General features: G+C 36.4%; 2 protein-coding genes across 4 annotated transcripts in view; one reads left to right on the top strand and one right to left on the bottom strand.

The window, feature by feature from the left end:
* Nucleotides 1-493: 493 nt before the first annotated feature.
* LOC126974742 (pseudouridine-5'-phosphatase-like) lies at nucleotides 494-12,535 on the bottom strand. The gene is made up of 7 exons (XM_050822354.1): nucleotides 12,345-12,535; nucleotides 10,920-11,002; nucleotides 8,621-8,756; nucleotides 4,674-4,804; nucleotides 4,151-4,249; nucleotides 1,645-1,704; nucleotides 494-716 (listed from the first exon to the last, which is right to left on the bottom strand). The coding sequence occupies exons 1-7, from the start codon at nucleotides 12,361-12,363 to the stop codon at nucleotides 573-575; spliced, it is 672 nt and encodes a 223-aa protein (XP_050678311.1). The 5' UTR covers nucleotides 12,364-12,535; the 3' UTR covers nucleotides 494-572.
* Nucleotides 12,536-13,711: 1,176 nt separating this feature from the next.
* Nucleotides 13,712-20,344, top strand: part of LOC126974710 (cullin-2) — a 48,504-nt gene continuing 41,871 nt past the window's right edge. Inside the window, exons 1-4 of one of the 3 annotated variants that reach the window (XM_050822296.1) lie at nucleotides 13,712-13,890; nucleotides 14,385-14,464; nucleotides 16,939-17,063; nucleotides 19,075-19,170. In XM_050822296.1, the coding sequence (XP_050678253.1) occupies nucleotides 14,402-14,464; nucleotides 16,939-17,063; nucleotides 19,075-19,170 (284 nt within the window). In that variant the 5' untranslated portion in view covers nucleotides 13,712-13,890; nucleotides 14,385-14,401. Of the gene's footprint in view, nucleotides 13,915-14,027; nucleotides 14,186-14,384; nucleotides 14,465-16,938; nucleotides 17,064-19,074; nucleotides 19,171-20,344 lie in introns of those variants that run through there. The other 2 variants (XM_050822297.1, XM_050822299.1) reach the window with 2 other exon arrangements.

The raw sequence follows: 20,344 nt of genomic DNA, 5'->3' as shown, positions 1-20,344 counted from the left end.
CCGTCTATGTAATTTCACGAACAGTTTTTGTTTAATTTGAAGTAAATTAATAATCGTGCTGGGTAACTCCCGCTATATACAAACCAGCGGGCCAATCGATACACTCCTAACGATACTTATTATTTTCTTATTAGCTTTGGCTACGAGACCATTAGCTCAACCGAAAACACATTGTTAAACAAGAACCTTAGATAATTTGTATGTCTAGATAGAGTCTCTTGCTGTTAGACAACCAAAAAAAATTTATTTATTACTTTAGTGTGCTTGTCAAGCTTCGTCTTACACTCGCGATTTGTATGTCACTTTGTTTTAGTGTACGTGCATTGCTGTTAATGGAGGTTATTTGTCAACCTCAATTTGTTCGACGTTTTCAGAGCTGTCAGTCTATCTAAGTGTATAAATGATCTGAAACAAGAACATTAAAATTAACAATAAAAACACCTAATAAATTTCTTAGAAAAGCAAAAGGCTAAATCTGTCAAAATTACTCTGATTCTGGATCATAAAAGCGTTTATTTAAACTTTAAACAAATTAATAACAAACATTACAATTCATAAATATAAAAGACCCTCTATTCAATTCGCTTTATTTGTGGCCTGTCTTCGAACGGCGGAAGACCAAACAGTTCCGGCTGGAAATTCAACATAGACCTGATGACCAAAGTCGCGTGGCGGGTTTGGTCCCGACTCAAGCGATTCTCTGGTATCATTACAACCTGGAAAGCGAGAATATAATGATACAAATTAAATTTGAAATCAACCGTTCGAGTGACGCACGTTGCGTAAATCTATGTCTTGTTCAACTCTCAGGTTGTAGCTCCATCTACATGATCTACTTTACAGTTGATAACCTGCTCAACCCCAATAATTATATCAGGTTTACTATCAGGATCGCTTTTCAAATCTAAAAAATTTCTTATATTTAAAGTAATATCCCTGACAAATTAAATTATACTCATAAATGCGGGACTCGAACCCGCGACCTCTCGGGTATATTGTGTAGAATATGTCTTAGTTGGTCTGGGCTATTTATTCAGTCAGTAAGTCAGTGTAGTGTCAGTTCACCTTCTTACTCTATGAGCGCACGCCTTTCAACGTATATAAATAGAAAATATTATATCGAGTTCCAAAGAGTAACAATTCAGAAAAGTTCCAAAAGAAAAAAACGAGTACTAAGTTACTATATGAAAAGAAAATATTCTAGACTTATGAAGTAATATTGGAAGTACCTAACAACTAAACAGCATTCACTTATCGCTTCGATTAACAATAGCAATAGCGGTTGCTATTGTTGATCGAAGACTTATCGACTTGTTTCTCTGTGGAAATGGTGAGGTACGTATATGTATCGGAGACTGGTACCCGTAACACACGCTACGCCTGGGACCACACAACAAAGAGTCATTTGATGTAAGTTTGAAATAGTAGTAATTACAATATGCGATTGGCGATGAAGTATAATCCGGCTAAATTTGAAAACGAACGGTTGCTAACAACGTAGTGGATTTTCGCTATCTCCGTTTTTAACAAGATTATAGCCATCATCTGTAAATCTATCAATAACTGCACGTTTCATACAATCAAGTGAATCGCTAGACTTCAGAGCGTCCATATCATGAAAAAATACATTAATTTTTAATGTACCTGCATTCCAGCTTCCTTAGCAGCTTGCACTCCTATCGCTGAATCTTCGAAGACGAGACACTGTTAATGTTGTTAAACATGTTAAAATTGGTAAATGTTATTTAAAGTCTTCCGAAACAATTGGAGACCTGAGAGGAAAGAAACGGCGCATCAATTTGAGTGTTCTATTTTTGGGCTCTCTTAAGATATACCGTTTGTTTAATAGACTTGCAATATACCTATAGACAAACTAAGGAAGTACAGTTCCTACTTTGACAATATTAATTATTATAGATTTTATTGATCCTAATAGAATTATTTATCTATAATAATCAAAAAATTCAAGTGAGATTAGTTGATTCGTTAAATTTCTACCTTGCAGTATAGATAAATTCGTCAAATATTTGAAGGAAGAACAATTTCAAACTTCTTAGAAAAAAAAAAGGAATTTATCCATAAAAAAGGCATAAAAGGCTTTTATTTTCTGAAGATTGATTCCTTTAGAATTATTTTTGATAAATGAATTTATTATCCTTTAAAGTTTCAGCACTTCCTAGCCGAGAAAAATATAAAACTAGACATTAACCGACACATGCTTTTATTTCCGGTGGAGATTATGAGCATGCCAAGGATGTTTGGGCAACACTTTCAGTGTCAAAATAGGATAGATTAATCTCATTTATAAATGAAAATATATTTTTAAAATTGTGGTGTGTTAGTGAAAAACTCTGAAAGATAATGATACTAAATCATTTATTAAGTAAACATAAAATTTTCATTGATGTACTGAGAAATTGTAAGATTATCTTAGATTTTGCTGTGACTGTATACATATAACCAAGCTCATACATGTTAAGACCAAACAGCAAGAGCGCAAAAACTATATAAATAATTATTTAATGCCAGCACCATTAACCCCTTACAATGTGGGGGACATTATGAATATATTATAAGATGTTATGAAAATAACTTAAATAGAAAATAACAAAATCCCTAGAACTAAATATCTACTCATGTATGCAACCTCTTTTTTATCTAAGATAATTTCTAATTTAACCACAATGTACAACCTTCTTATAAACTTTAGATTTTCGTCGTTTCTAATTGCTTTGGTTTTAACTGTTTTTGTGGTGAACGAAGATTATTCGTCACAAAACATTAAACTTTTTATTGAGAGTGAAATTTCCACCACGTTATCAATATCTGTACGTTTCTTCGCTTTGAAAGGATAAAAAAAAATTAGTAAGTGAACAATTTACAATATTTATTATTATTTTTTGTAATATCATAGCTATTGTCTAACACAAAACGGGGTATCGTTGATATGTACAAACAATAATTAACCGAGAATAGAACCTTGCGGAACACAGGATATTGTTGACAGGGGTACCACAAGACCAGTTGTCGTTTGCGTCAACTAGGGGCATTTATTTGAATATGATTTTAGCAAAATTATGTTTGTGATTATGTTATTTGATAATGCTTAAATTTTACGAGAAGATTTTTATGGTACACTCATTCGAATGCTTTCGACAATCCACTGAAAATTTCCAAAACATCTTGCGATTCATCCCAGACGTTTAAAATGTGATCACCAAAAATTATTGTGTTTATGAAAAAGGGACCAAAATGAAATGAATTTTAAATTGGTGTAGCAAATTTTTATTTAATTTGACTAAAATCTTAGATCTTCGACCACTGATTCTTGCTGTTTGGCAACGCATGACAACACTATAGCTGCGTCTTACTCGATACGTCAGTCACTTTGTTTTAGGTGTGCGCGGGTTTGCTGCAAATAGAAGCTAACAGTTCGCCGCCGTTGTTTCTTGACGAGTTTACAGCTGTGACAGTCTATCTAGATCAGGGTTTCCCCACCTTTTTTAGGCCATGCCCCACCTTAACATTTCAAAAATTTTTAAGCCCCCCATACATAATTTTTAACCTTTAAAAATTGTTTTTTTAATTCCAAAAATTTCAAGTATTAGGAGTCACTATAAAATTAAACAAACACCGTCAGTAAAATTTCGAAACGTATAATGAAAAAAACTGAAAAACAAAATAATTTTAGTATTTAATTTTTTATATTCTTTTAATGCGATCTCTGTGCAGTAAGCATACTGGGTTCTAGTAATTTTAGATATACTAGGTTCCAATTTACTTAGCTTTGATTTGAGATCACTCTGAGTCTCCGCGTTGTATTATATCAAGTCGATTTATTTTTTATCAGTAAATCATTTACAGCACTAAATCCACATTCAGCTAAATTTTTTATTAAATTTGTCACCGATATCTAGCATTACTTTTGGGCTAAGTCGTATCGAGTCCATTTTTAAACTGCCTCCTAAACTGTCAAATTGTCCCCTGTGGGGCGTTGGGCTCACGTTGGGAATCACTGATCTAGACGTATAGAATATCTTACACTAAAATCTTTTATTGAAATTCGGCTAACTAGATCTATAGGACTACCAAAGTTAAGCAAAGGTATAATTAATTGCTTATTCAATATTTCAGAAAAAAAGTAAATCACCTGTGCCGGTTTAGGTTTATCCGGAAAACGGGATGCTGCCACCAAGTAGATGTCTGGATACGGTTTGCCCCTGTACACTTCTGGGTCTGTCACGCTCACCTACAAATCAACTAGTCAGTTAAATCTAACAGAGAAAAACCACCAAATATTTTACTTTAAAAACAGCATCCTTCTCAATTTGATTTGTCATTATGCTTTTTTTATGACAATAAGGGAAGAGACGAGCAGGACGTTTACCTGACGGTAATTAATACGCCCTGCCCATTGCAATGTTGCTCAGAATTTTTAGGTTTTTCAATAATCCTACAATTAGCTCGTCACCTTGATGCATAAGCTGTTAAGTCTTATTTGCCCAGCAATTTCATAGCTACGACGCCCTTCGGACCAAAACACAATAATGTTTACACGCTGCTACACGGCAGAAAAAGGCACAGTTATGGTACCCATAATCTAGTCGGCATCCTGTACAAAGGAGCCTCCCACTGGTAAATCATATGTCAGTTATAATTAATGGTTTAATTACCTTGTGGTCAAATAGTCCAAATAGCTTGGGGCGAGCTGATGCGTGAAGTCTAACCGCCTGCTCTGTGGAATTCGTGGCTAGTGCCATCGGTATCTTGTGATCGTGGAGATGGGTCAGCAGCCGTTCAGCACCTGAGTATAAACGAAAAAACAGCAACCAATTAGTAAAGATAGTATAGGGTTCCGAGTCCCAAGGAATATTCACGGGACACCATGGCAGCGCAACCAGTCGTACCACCGGGCTGGTGTGACTATATTCTAAATACCTTTTAAAACAATGATTTTTTATTCATGTGTCATAATAAAAAGTTAACAAATTCAGAGGGCAGAAAAGAGCCATTTTCCTCGCGGAAAACCGGGTGACATGCACGGAACCGAAAAAACTACTATTGTGTACAAATGTACCTACGATGCACTGATGTGCAATATTGGACTATAGAAATCATAGCCGCAATAAAAAATGAACCATAATATTACGATATATGATTCATTTAATCGATGTTCCTTATGTTAGAATATTTAATGTAAACAATAAAAATATCCTGCTACTCAACAAGTGCATGCATGTTCATATCGATATAATTGTATCAAAATAATTTTATTCTTTACAAATTGTATTCCAGTATTGCTCTTTTCCATACACCGTGCGATAAGGGTGTAAGTCAGCAAAATGTTATGATATGGTTGTGGTAATTGTGTACAAGAGAGACTACGATAAATTCCAATTAATAGTTTTAATTGTCTCTTAGGTACAGCTCATTATTATTTATCAAATATGTGTAAGATTCTAGTTAAAATATATAATTTGAATATTTTTTTAATTAAATTTAATTTTAATATTTGGCAGAAGAAAAACCTCATCATTTCATGGAGTAGAGGAAATACGTCATAGAATTGTAAAAATTGATCGAAAACCATGAATTAGTAATATACTTTATCAACCCTGCTTACATCATTTCTAATTTTCACTAACTTATCGATATGTTTATTAATTTTCGTACAATACTAGCTATAATGACAGAAGTCAAATCTATGGTTACAGAGTTTCTATTACTTCAAGTTTTTATATGTTATTTTTCGCAATTTGAGAAAAAGTTCTGAGGTTGTCATTAACACTAAGAATATGAGATTAGCGTAATGGTATTAAGTTCGAAATTGATGTAAATAGATTTATAGTTATATCTTTTTGTGATTGTGAATTAAGGCCTATCATTACATATATAATAGATAAATGTGTTTGGCGATATCGGTTTCCATACTAAAATGACATGATGCCTCTTCTACTAGTTTTTTCTATTCTGTGGTGACATGCAAATGCATGCAGCTCTGTGGTAAAAAATCACATACGCAACACGGGAGGCAAGAAGGTCATCTGAATCCCCGTGAAAAATGCCACCGGAGCGGAAGGAGAGGTTGGCAATCAAGAAACGGCCTACTACCCTCCGTATTTTCCTAATTACATACTATTTAAATGCACAGGACCCCCATTTTGTAATACTGAATCAAAATCATCAAATAGTATTGGCTTATGCGCCGCATCAGTTAGACACCGTTTATTTAACATCCGTAAGCTACCAAACTAGATACCAGAGGCACGACACCACACTGAGACGGTATAAAAATGTACCTCGAAGAGGTAGCACTGCTACTGTTGTAAGTGGGAAAAGAAAATGTAGAGAAAAAAGGGTACAGTGATGAGTTCATCCTTATGTAGCAATTTTTCAATTTATATCGGAATTATCTCATGAGGAATTATCTTAAAGATCGCCGGAATACGTTGGATGAGGGGAGGGCAGGACCAATCGTCGTGGAGATCTTTGGGGGGTGGCCTATGTCCAGCTGAGGACATCTTTCGGCAACAACAACAAGCACAATTAAAAAACAAAACAGTGCACACGTAATGCATGCAATGAGGTGGGAGCGTCACTAAGTGGCGAGAGAGTGATAGCTCTTTAAAGCTCTGTAGTAATTAGTGGTGGCGCGACCAGTAAAATTCTTTGCACGCTTGCGATTTATTCGCGCCACCAAATTGTTTACGCAACCACCGGAAATCAGAGGGCATACCATCAACTTTTAATAAATGATGCGATTCCGATGCAGTTCAGTTTAGGAGTTTAGGTACCTAAACTGAATCACTAAAATTCGTATTATGAAGTGCCTTTTACTCAATGGCGTTTGGATCGCTTATGAAGAATGAACGAAATACATTTGTCTGTGGTCCGCGGTGTGAGAAAGAGACGATGCTCTACAGTCTTTGCATAAGTTTGTCTCTCTTACTCGAACCATATGCGTTGTGTTTCGAAACTTAAAATGATATGTTTTTAGCGGTCTTTTTGCGTAGAAAATACTTAAAAAAACATTTTAAAATTGCGTTTTATAGCGTCAAATTACAAACCATTAATCCCTTTTTTGTACTTATTAAATAATAGTAATACAAATAATTAATATAGTTCTTTGAATAACAAATTAAATGTTTGCTTAGGTGTTTTCGTAAAAATAACGAGCTATGAACACCTCCATTGGTGATTTGACAGGAGCATAGAGTAGGTACATTTTTTTGAATTCGTTCTTGCAAACAGGCTATAGCCCGGGCCCTTACTCCCTCGTTTTTAGTATTTATTTTCAGTATTTTGTTTTACAAAAAAGTCCAATAAAGTATTCTCATCTCATCTTTCATCAACAAAATTTTACTTTTCTGTATGTTTTTGAATCGCTCACTTTGACATATATCCAGTTTAGGTTGGAATATCACCAATGAATATTAATATTATTAATATTAATATTGACACACTTTTTACACAAATTATCTTGCCCCAACTTAAGCATATATAGCCTGTGTTATGGGTTACAAGACAATGATATATTTAATACAATATACTTACTTAAACATACATAAAATCATATAAACATACATAGATACATTTAAGCATCCATGACTCGGAAACAAACATCCATATTCATCATATAAATGCTTGCACTCTAGCTTAGTAGGTAGGATCGCTAACCACTCGGCTGTATAGCCGTGTATAGCCGATTCATAGTACGACCTGTATAGGTCGTACTATGAATGAACGAACTAAATCAGTTTGCGATTCAATTGACATAATTTTTGTTCATTTTAGAATCGCAATAAGAGTTCATGGTAGGCCCACAGGTGAGTAACTCTCTATAGAACTGCACTTATTAGGTTGTTAGCGGCGACTAGTAGCGCCGCCATGGTGTATCGGTGAAATAATATAGACCTTAGACTCCACTATGCGTCCATTTGTCAGCGGGCTGCATCTCATAAGGCGCATCAGTTAGACAGCTAAAATTACTTGACTATTTTGATTTAGTATTACAAGATGGCAATTTACAGAATGGGAGTCTTGTGCATTTAAATAGTATATTACGCAAATAGGGTGGACATTAGGCCGTTTCTTGCTTGCCCTCGGCTCCGGTGCCATTTTGCACGCGGCTTCAGTTTTTTGTTTCAATAAGCGTCTAAAAGAGAAACAATTTATGAGGTTCGTTTGAGTACACAATGCACTGAAGATATCAAAGCACTAGATGACGAAATCATCTGATGAAACACCTTTGTTGTATAGCGCTCGATAAATTTTCCCAGAATTTTATTGACAGTTTAATTCTTAACCTTGTAAGTCACAGACATGGAACATAACAAAAGGACAATAGATTTTGTGTCCGTCCTACTGTATGTTTAAGCCCACAATGGGGCAATCGAGAAAATAGCAATGATAGTAGTATTTTCTTTGATCAACGCGAGTGTTACACATTTAAATAAAACACTAAAGGATTAAAACGCGTGTTATTGTAACTGTGTTTTTACATTAGATTTTTGCGTAAAAGTAACATTTTAATTATTATTTTAGTTATCCCGATGTTTGCATTTCAGATCTGGATCTCTGGCTATTAATCCTTTAAAAGTGTTTTGATAAAATATTTTACCTTCCATTAGGGGAGCACCCGGCATGACTTTTGCCGCAATAGCATTAACCTGAAGTTCAAACTCGTCCACGGATATCGGTAACTTCAGTGTTTTGACGATAATTTCACAAATTTCCCTATCCGTAGATCCAAATAACTAGAACATAAGATTTAGTAGGTATTTTTATAATTCACCCAAGTTTCACACATAAACTACTTTTTGAAACGATGAAAATGTTAAAGCGCATTGACATGGCTCAATTTCGTTGACTAACACTGGCCGCTCAACATAAAATTATCACCAGGGGGATTCTACTTTTTACAGTATGCCGGCTAGATTATGGGTACCACAACAGCGCCTATTTCTGCCGTAAGCAGTAATGTGTAAGCATTATTGTGTTTCGGAAGGGTGCCGTAGCTAGTGAAATTACTGGGCAAATGAGACTTAACATCTTATGTCTCAGGATGACGAGCGCAATTGTAGAACCACTCAGAATTTTTTGGATTTTTCAATAATTCAGAGCGGCACTGCATTGTAATGGGCAGGGCGTATCAATTACCATAAGCCTGCTCGTCTCGTCCCTTATTGTCATAACACAAATTATTGTGATCTATTTTGAATGAACAAAAGACTTAGAATAGACGACCTAAGACAGCACGGTAATGCGTGCCGTTTGACAAATATTGTTAATGTGTGCGTTAGCCTCATGGCTTGAAATTCAAAATACTAAGAAGCTAGTGCGGAGCGTGGCTGACTGTTTACGACTTGTTTATCAAAATCGGTTACAGTAACAATAGATTCGCTTAGCTTTAGCTTGCTGTATCTATGATTATTGTTTGTAAATCTCGCACAGATCGACATTTTGAAGCGAAGTGATGACACTTGCCACCACTTGACATGTGGACCGGACGGAAACCTGAAGTACAGTTCAGGCAGAAAACTGTTCGGGGAGCTCTGTTTTCGTTGGACGTCAGAAAGGCATTTCTCCAACGTGCTTAGATCGTGTGACCCTGAGATGACGCCGCGCCGGTGCTAACGCGTTTATTCCGGCACTCTTATTCAAAAGGCGTAGTCCCTGACTCATGGAAGTCAGCCCCTGATCGGTCGGCAGGCGATCTTCTGGTATACCTAACACATAGATGGGCGGCGGCTATTGAAAGCAAGAGGGAAGGCCTGGCAATAAGCCTGGATATAGCTTCGCTATATCCTTGATCGTGTATGGCACAAGGCACTCCTCTCAAAACTTCCATCATTTGGGCTTCCCGAGAGCTTATGCAAGTGGACTTCCAGCTTCCTCACTGGGCGGAGCATACAGGTCGTTGACGACGGTTATTGCTCGAATCCCAAGCCCGTGAACTCTGGAGTGCCCCAAGGCTGTGTGCTACTCGTATCACCCACGCTGCACTGGTAATGCCGTATACACGGGCCATGCAGGTCTCTCTCGGGAAATCGTCGACCAGTGCCGAGAGAAACTTGTGTCTTCTATCGAGTCCTCTCTCGAGAAGGTCGCGGAATGGGGTGAATTGAACCTTGTCCAATTTTACCCCCTGAAGACTCAAGTTTGCGCGTTTATCACTAAAAAAAACCCCATTTGTAGTATCACCTCTCTTCGACAACACTTCCCTTAAAGCCTCGCCTAGTATCGGAATACTGGGTCTCAAAATCTCAAGCGATTGCCAATTTCGTGGTCATCTGGAAGGCAAAGCCAAATTGGCTTCAAAGAAACTGGGTGTCATTAATAGAACGGCAATACTTCAAGCCGGCCCACATACTAGCGCTCTACAAAGCGCAGGTCCGGCCACACATGGAGTATTGCTGTCATCTCTGGTCTGGCGCACCCCAGTATCTGCTCGATCCATTTGACCGCGTGCAACGCAGAGCAGCTCGAATTGTCGGGGACCCAGTGCTCTGTGAACGGCTGGAACACTTGGCGTTCCGTAGAGACGTCGCTTCATTGTGTGTCTTCTACCGCATTTATCACGGGGAGTGTTCTGAAGAGCTGTTTAACCTGATTCGCCACGCCACAAGTTAGGATATCATCCCTATCATCTGGATGTGTGGCGGTCCTCCACAGTGCGGTTTTCAAGGAGCTTTCTTCCTCGTCTGTGGAATGAGCTTCCTTGTGCGGTGTTTCCAGGACGATACGACATGGTTACCTTCAAAAAATGCGCGTACACCTTCCTTAAAGGCCGCTCTTGTGATTCCTCTGGTGTTGCAAGAGAATGTGGGCGGCTGTAATCACTTAACACCAGGCGATCCGTACGCTCGTTTGTCTTCCTATTCCATAAAAACAACCATCACAATCATATAAAATCTTACCTTAGCTTGTAGGTCTTTTAAGTACTTTTTATTATATTTTTCGCATATTTCTCTTATCATTTCATGGTACAATATCTCTGTATCTAAAATCCATTCATAATCATATTAAATAATTATATAATTGGGTTAATAAGGTGTGTAATAACTCCACGAGTGAGTGATTTTATCGCCCTGCCACGTTTTCTACACTGTCTCATCACACTGATGTTATCGCGGCTATACGATAAGTCGTTAAATGCTAGTAAAACGTGAATGCAACGTCGCGCACCCGCCGTTACACGTGGCACTCTCGCACTCTTCATGATCCCCTCGGTTGTGGAGGAAGCGCCTAATAGACCAGTAAGCTTTACTTGATAGTAGGTAATCACAGTCGTCCATTGCACCATTAAAGCACACAAGATCGGAGAATTTGCAAATAAAATACTCTAATTTCGTGAATCAGTTACAAAACGAAAATTAAATTACGATTTAGTACTATATTTAACTTCCCGCTTGAAAATTTTCATAAATCGGTGTTATTGGTTTTACCCCGTTTTTTTGTGTTACAGTTCCTCGATCAAATATGCAATAAATTAAAAATAAAAACCTTTTACCAATATTTTGGTTGTTAGCAGGTAATGCAGAGTACGAAAATGGCAGATAATCATTATCGGTGTATTCTATAAATTTAGCAGAAAATCATTTAAAGAAATAATTAATTACTTTCACTGTTACGTGAAGATATAAGAGTAACACTAAGATATTATATTCTCTGGGTTTTCAAAAATACATTGTTTTCGAAACAGTCATTCCACACAGAAAACTGTTTTTGTTTTGGTTTTGGGGAGCGTGGAGGAGCTGCCACTCTGTACCAATTTATATCAGTCGTCCCAAATCTGTGTTAATGAAAAAGTATCCGTCAAAATGTGTTAAATTAGGGTGGCGCCACAGTAGCATCAGGGTAAATCTTAAAAGAAGCCCCAAATTTAAGATAATACTAATCAATCTAGGTGCACTATAGGAAATCCTATTATAATTCTTAACCGTAATATTAACTACATTATTTTGAATAAAATAGGTTGTTGAACTTTTCAATAATTCATTACTTTTGTCGTCATTGATACTAACATTTTAACTTGGCACATTTCAGTTCATCTACAATTGCTACATTCATACCATACCGTGCCATCAGCGCCATTGTAGAAGGTTTTTGAACTGTTGAGAGATTAGATGAGATGATTCTCTTTGCCTCTTCCTTCCATAGTCTAACACTAGAAGATCTCAGAATCTCAGAAAAGCTCTAAAGGCGAACGGCCAGAACATCCGTATAAAAGCTTCACTACATAAAAACAAATTATGTTTCACATGTCCAATATTAGCTGGTCTGGCTGCTCCAAGAACTGAGTAAAATACATAAGTACATTATAGCTGTTATTTAAAACTTACGCAAAACGGTTCCGTCCATGTCAAATATACAATGAGTAACTTTTTTAAAAGACTTCTTATTATACACATGTCTATAGCCTATACAAATGTTCTGGCAAGGCCCTGCTGAGGGCAGAATATTGAAAATTTTACTAAACGCTGCGCCACATACATCGTACTAATTTTTGCTTAAAAATTTTATAGTTGTGTTTTAATAATATATGTGTCATTGGGTATTGACAAACTAGATCCCAAAGAGGATGTAATTATACTACGTTATTTGCAAAAATAATTTAAAGACTACGTTCGTTATTTGAGGAGGCGGGACTGCCTGAGTAAAAATTGAAATTTAGATTAGTATGAAACGTGCAGTCATTTGATATAAGTTTGAAATAGTGGTTATTACAGTGTGGCGATTGCCGACGAAGTACAATCCAGCTTGGTTTGAAAGCGAACCGTTGCTGATAACTTTGTGGATTTCGGCTCAAGCACAAGCAGCCCGCGATCGTTTCCCCGCACTAGGCGGCTAGCAGAGGAATCGTGACGTCATCACACTTTCGATTGCCGAGTACGTTTTAATGTAATGTCGAACGAAAATAAAATTTACCTTACTTTTTTCAAGGCATTTTAAAAAGGTAGAAAATAAGTTAAAATACAGTAGGCTAGTAATTAATCTCGATTTATTAGGCAAATGTAGAAAAAAATTTGTCACCTAAGTTATAGAACTGTTAGAAAAAACAATCCGACTTTCAAAGTTTTACTGTATGACACATTTTAAGTAGGTTTTAAACTTTAAATGTGCACCTCAATATTTGCTTTTATCCACTGTTTGCTAAAAATCAAACCAAAACATTATCACCGAGGCTGAATGGCAAAGCATCCTTACAGTTTAAAGCGTGCGTCGTGAACACGCTCGTGCTAGGAAGTTGTAGCCTTGGATGTACTATTTTTCTCTTTGAAAATACGAAGGAGAAACACACAGAGTAACACTACAAAGTAATAGTATCTTAGATTGTGGCAAAAACATTGTTAAATTTCTTTCTGACCCAAAGAATGGAACTACGATTAACAATTTAAATATAATACGTTAAAAGAAAATTAGAACGTGCGAACTACGTGTCAACACATATTTACGCAAAGACACGGCCATTTTTATTAGTAAAATGAACGAAATTTTATTATAAACAAAAGAGTAATTTCATAGTTATGAGAAATTAAAAAAACATTTTCTAGAATGTAGTCTAATCTGGGTGTCTTGTGTTTGGCGCTTAGAAGTAAGTCAATGTTGTAAGGTTTGGCGTCTGCATTGCAGCTACTGACTGCCTTTCAAGTATCAATATTGTCAAATTGTCATTACTGTCAGATCACAATTCACAAATGTCAATCTCTTTAAAGTCTAAACATTTTTGTGCATTAATTTTGTTTTGAGTTTTAAACGGAATGTAATATTATAACAAATAGTTGAATTATTCAAAGAAAAACACGCGAAACCTTTAATTATCAGTTTGATATATAGTACACAAACTTAATTAAAAAAACTTTATTGTATATATAAAGTTTATTTTGGGTACGTAATTTGTGTTTTTGCTGAGTAAGTATCTTCGCTTATTTTGCTGTCACATTGCCAAAATTATTTAGGGAGCTTTTGTCTCTAATATTGAAATACCCATTCAGTTTATATTTAAAAATATACAAATAATTGTAATGTCCGCTCAATGTTATTGTACCATTAAAAGATTTTAGGGTTAGATAAATAAACTTGCCTTATAAATAATACTCTACGGTTTTGTTTTTGGATGATTTTGTAATGGAAAGAACCATAACTTGAGTGCCAATTTGGTGTACTTTTACATGAAATCCCAGTGAGTCAAAATTGTAATTAAATAATTAATTTATGGATGATTCTTCATTATAGGGTTTTTGAGTGTTGCTTTAAAATTAATCCTTTATCCTAGCAATATATAACATATATCATAAAATTTCTCAAGCTACCAAAAATTTTGGCTTGTCATCATTTCATAGCCACTGTAAATAAATGTAAGGGTAATTTATTTATTTCAGATATATGAATTGATCCAATGATGTCGCTGAAGCCACGCCATGTAAATTTTGAAGAGACATGGTCAAAATTACGAGAAACGGTAACTAAATACCTACATAGTATATTGTGATTTTAAGTAATAGCATCTATATATAAATATACATAATATATATTAATAGATCTAAGTCTACTGTGGTGACATTGTTTATGTTCAACAAAAAGTACTTTCTTATTTTATACGAATTTTCTTTTTTTAAGTATTGTATTATATATATATAGTATATAGTTCCTGAAAAACGTCCCAAGCCGCAAATTTCACATTTTAAGGATTTATTTCGATTCGTGTTTAAAGTTAAATAAATATTAGTGTATTCTATACATGTGGGTGGGCTACTAAGTCATGATGTCATTTAAAGAGTGACAGTAGGGCTCCCATTTTTTGTTAGTCCGTTAATGTGATTATATTTTGTCTGGAATGTTTTTCTGGAATTATGTCTAATTGACTATTGCTCACAGACTAAATGTTGCTCACATAACCAGACTGAAATTCTATTTATACCATCATAAACTGACTTCTTTTTCCACATCCAGACTTTATTTTAACCCTTTGTGTGTGATTAATGAAACAGTTAAAATGTTAAGACAAGATGTGGGTTTTGGCTGTTCACCTTCATCTCAGAACTCTTTGGGCTCTGCCATGCTATTAGGATTCAACTTTATTTTGAAGTGAAGGTTTTAAATGGATGTTAGGGCCACTCGCTGCAAATTAGTACTTAGTTTTAGATTTTTTGTTAAATAAATCTTCTGAAATCGGCAAGTGCCCCAGGGCACTAGATTTTTCAGATACACCAAAATTGAGAGTGCTGTACGTCACACTATTCCCTCACCAATATCTGACCCTTATTTTGTTCATAAAATGGTTTATTTTGCATGGTCTTATATATTGTTTCAATAGCTTTTATGTGCATTCACTCAAATCATAAGCAATCTATTAATATACCTAAAATAATACGCATTGACAAAACGCTGAGCGCTTGCCAAAATTACGTCGATCTGAGGCATATCGCCTTTGATCAAAGTTTCCCAAATTGGAAAGAATAATATTTACCAGTATGCTTACTTTCAGAGTTTTGCGTTACACATGCACGAGAGTGTTACATTAAGGACCATTACACATGTGTGTCACATTAAGCCAACTTATTACTAACACTATTTTGTAAGTTTGCAAATTGTACTAACAAATATGGATGTAATGTAATACTACACAATATATATAAGTATACAAAGTGTCTGCCACTCGCCACAGTGTGTGTACCCTTTTGTCTCGATTTCACTTATATGAGTGTATATGGTTGGTCTGGCGTTATATCTCATTCTCTACTATAGAGTATATGTATATGAATAGTCATCCGTTCCAGTCACTTAAATTAGAGGATATTTGTAATCAGTGTGTTCCTCATATACCAATACGGAAACATTTTTCAGTGTGGAATAACGGTTTTGAAAATTATTCAGAATTTTTAATACCTTAGTGCTATTCTTATTTCTTAACATAGCAATAGTGTTATTCTTAATTCTTAACATAGCAGTTTTTTACCATGCCTTTTTGTGTTATAGTATTAATTAGATGTTGTTTAGTAATTAATTATCGTTAATTAAAAATTTATACCTATGAAAATTATATTTTGTTTGTGTCAAAAATAATTATTTAAATATTCCTACCGAAATATATTGTTTGTGAATGGTAGTTCGTTGCCACAATGGAAGTAATATATAGGTAAGTTTTTTTATGGCAATATGGATATTTAATGGCTATGGGACTAAGATCCAATAAATCCAAATTAATGTCAAGCATCATAACCTACCCATAAGTGTCGTAACACAATCAAACTTTGGATTTGATTGTATTACGGTACACACAGTCCACCTAAGGTAATATGTAGATCATATTTTTTGTCTTCATTTTATTATAATCTGACCCCTTCACTGGAACATTCAATTTGTGTGTCCAACTAATATTTATTGGATTGCTTGGAGAATGGCCCATGCATGACCAAATCTCCATAAATTTAGTATATGGTTCGCTAGTTCGCTTGAGGTATTTTTTGTCTTCTTGATACTTTTCTATTGTTCATTAATGCTTTTGGTAATATGTAAGGGTAATTGTCTATTCTAGTTTTCAAACTATCCAACCTATTCCGGTGATCTTGATCAGATCGTCGGTCCATCTTCTGGTGAGCCTACCAATACTACGTGTTCTGCTACGTGGTCTCCATTCGAGGACTTTACTGCCCAAACGGCCCAATCTATCCTTCTATGTGTCGTGCCCATTGCCACTTTAGTTTTGCTACGATCTGTGCTATGGCGTTGCCTTTGGTTCTCCTATGCATCTCCTGATTTCTGATTCGATCTCGTAGGGAAACTCCGAGCATAGCCTCTCCATTGCCGCCTGAGTGACCATGAGCTTCCTCATAAGGAGTTGTACATAAGCAGCTGAAATTAACAGGATTTGAATGTAATTACTTTGGGCACATCTCAGTACTGCTGATGTAAGTAATTCTAACAAATTTTCAGATATCCGGTGTGGTATCTCTGAGAGCTGTTGAGAGAGCAGTATGGAACAGTCGCTTTTCAGATGTATACGCGCTGTGTGTCGCCCATCCTGAACCAATGGCTGACAAGTTATATGATGAAACTAAGTGAGTATACCAGCAACTGGAATTACCTTTATGACTAACAAACTCAATCGTTTTTTAGTAGTACCCTTAGTGCTTGCTAATTAAAGCCCACAAACTAGATAAACTTAAAATGTGGCCAGTGGCGAAAAAGGCAGAACCGTGATTCATGAGTGGTAGTGGCATGTTGCGTCCCAAGGGACACAACAGATATCCAGGAAGGTACAAGACTATTTTTTTTACAAAACATTGAACACCAGAGAATCCACCCTGGACTTCCACAATTAGGACTTTAGTGGGTGTCGATGCCTGGAAGGGGCAAAACTATGCTGACTTATATTAATTAAGGGGCTTTGATATAAAATTTGAAATACAAATTGCTGTCCACTTCCATCTGGAGACATTGAAGCTACACTTTCTATTTTGACTGATACACAGATATACTCTCTGGCTTATACATTTTACCTCTCCAATAAGCACAAGCTGGTATGTGTGTTTAATTCAGGGGAGATGTCTGTTCTAGTCTCCTCAGTATCCTTGAAGCATACTAATCATTTTACTGCGTAGACTGTGACGACCATCCGTGAATCTATGCATTCCTGTAGAGGTCCCATAACGGTAACGCAGAGACTGACCGGCTCCTTAAACACATCCAAATGGCTACAGCAGACCCTCACAGCAGAGATCGGGATTCTTAGCGATTATAACGCGCAGCCAATGTCGTTCTATACACATATAAGGACATATTATATTGGCAGACTGATAACGGAACGGCAAAAGCGTGCTTAAAGAAAAAATTTCTCCTTAGTCGTGGGTCAACTGTCGCTCTCCGAATCAAATCTGAACTGAATAAATGTTTTACTTTGCTGTTTATTGACCAAGAATATTTTAAACATCTGAAGTGAAATGGGCAATGAATAGATATAGCAGTCAAAGCGTATCAATGGTGTAATTCCTGGCATGTTCCAAATTCCGGCTTTGTTTTGATTCGACGTGATTTGTCTATATGTATAGAACGTCATTGCGCGGATAATACCGAATGATTGGGCTCACCTACAACCAATATACCAATCATGCGGGGAGATTTGTGCACGACTTCGCATTAGTGTATAGTTTGACACAACTTATTATTGCACCGACTCGTATCCCAGGAGTGAAATATCCTTCACTATTGGAACTTCTGTGTTGACCTCACGCGCGGAAGTGAGGAGTAAGAAGACTGCTTAGAGAAGTTCTTCGGGATGATACCAGCAGACGAATTCCACCGCCGGAGATTTACTCAAAATGCGAGATTCATACCACATCTTGTTGGCGTCTGGCATTTTGCGGGAAACTACTTGCCTCGCACCACTTTGTGTAATCAATTAGCGATTGAAGGTTTTCCTAACCGATACGACTTAACTTAGGGGCCTTCAAGCATAGAGCGTACTCCCAACTTGAAGGTCAGCATCGCATCTATAGACCCATGTTGTCGCGGTTACCACTTCCCCATCAAGTTAGCCTTGGCCTTCTTTTATAAAGAAAACCGCTGCCAGAGCACCGATTCAATCCTCGCCCGCCACACTCGATTGTGTTCTGATTTCATCAAGCATTTGACGTCTCCAATCTTAGAGAAAGAAAATTTGAAATAAACCCGGTATTCTCGCCGCTTAGGGGCTGGCTGTCAAACCCCAAAGACCTCATACAGCCTGACAAATAATTACCGACGGTAAGATAGCTGTGTGAAGTAATACCGTGACTGTACCCTAGGGGGATACCGAAGGAACTGAAGAATCCCCCCTCCTCCTGTAGGAGGAGGCTGCTTATTTTTGGGGGGAGCAACCTAATAGGTGTAGGCGGTGACGATATTCGCCATACGTCACGCCAAGACCTAAAAGTAAATTGTTCTCGCCGGGGCGGCAAGTGGGCTATGTTGTCTCTTCCTACCCCGACGGGAATAAGTCGGGTGTATGTGTGTGTGGATATGTCGTGCTTCAGCTCCTAATATGGATAAATAATAGTAAATTGTTTTCATAAAATGTATTCATTCTTTCAGAAGTTTCTTAGAGGAGCATGTATCTGGTATGCTTCAAAGAGTCAAAGGCTCAACACCGCTAGAAAGCAGCGACTATAATGATGGATTACTATCAAGGTAAAAATCATAATTTTAGAATGTTTTTTATTATTGTTCTTAATATTCTTTGTCTCAAATGTTATGATCTTACAGAGAGCACAAATTTACATTTCAAAGCTAATATCAATCTGCCCTGTGATTCCTCGGCCAAGGGTTTCATATGAGGCTACTTAGGGCATTAATCAGTGGGAGGCTACTTTGCACAGTATGCCGGCTAGATTATGGGTACCACATTAGTAATGTGGTAGCATTATTGTGTTTCGGTCTGAAGGGGGCTGTATCTAGTCAAATTAATGGGCAAATGAGACTTAACATCTTATGTCACAAGGTGACAAGCGCAATTGTAGTGCCACTCAGAATTTTTGGGCTTTTCAAGAATCCTGAGCGGCACAGCATTGGCTTAACAATATTACAAGAATATTTCAATCAGGCAATGGTAAGTGAAGAAATAGCTTAGCAGCAAACTATAAATAGAGACTGGAATAACACCCAATCCGGGTGGCATTATAACTAATTATCCTGGAGAAAATATGTTGTCTTAAAATAAATTATAACTTCTTTGAAAAAGAAGGCTTACTATAGTATAGTAGACTAGCTGACCCTGCAAACGTTGTTTTGCCATATAAAGTATAATTCACGCGATAGTTTTATAAGTAATAAAATATTGCCTATATTATAGCCTGTAGAGCTACATCATTTTGTTCTATTGTCAATAGTTTTTGCAGCGCACGCAAAAATAGGTTTTCGATTTTACACCTTGTGTTACAAAATAGCAATTTTATTACGGATCCCTAATTTTGAAAAAAAAAACATAGCCTATAGCCTTCCTCGATAAATGGACTACCCAACACTGAAAGAATCATTCAAATCGGACCAGTAGTACCAGAGATTAGCGCGTTCAAACAAACAAACAAACAAACACTGCAGCTTTATAATATTAGTATAGATTATATAGAGGACTAGCTGACCCAGCTATCGTTGTATTGCTGATATTAAAATCGCGATACCAAAGTAACTGTTGATCGTATATGCGTGAAAATTTGAAGTTGTATGTATTTTTTAATACTGACTCATAATCAAACAAATTTTAAAAAAAGTCAAAAAATTAAAACACAAAAATCGTGTGGACCACCCTTAACATTTAGGGGGATGAAAAATAGATGTTGTCCGATTCTCAGGCCTACCCAATATG

The sequence above is a fragment of the Leptidea sinapis genome, chromosome 33, assembly GCF_905404315.1.
Source record: "Leptidea sinapis chromosome 33, ilLepSina1.1, whole genome shotgun sequence".
Lineage (NCBI taxonomy): Eukaryota > Metazoa > Arthropoda > Insecta > Lepidoptera > Pieridae > Leptidea > Leptidea sinapis.
This window is presented reverse-complemented; position numbering and strand designations above follow the sequence as displayed.

What these genes read in the sequence shown, in the direction of transcription:
- LOC126974742 (XM_050822354.1), bottom strand. An exon ending in ATAAACCTAAACCGGCACAG is followed by an intron (nt 1,705 to 4,150) that starts GTGATTTACTTT and finishes CAACATTAACAG; the next exon opens with TGTCTCGTCTTCGAAGATTC. An exon ending in CTAAGGAAGCTGGAATGCAG is followed by an intron (nt 717 to 1,644) that starts GTACATTAAAAA and finishes CTCGCTTTCCAG; the next exon opens with GTTGTAATGATACCAGAGAA.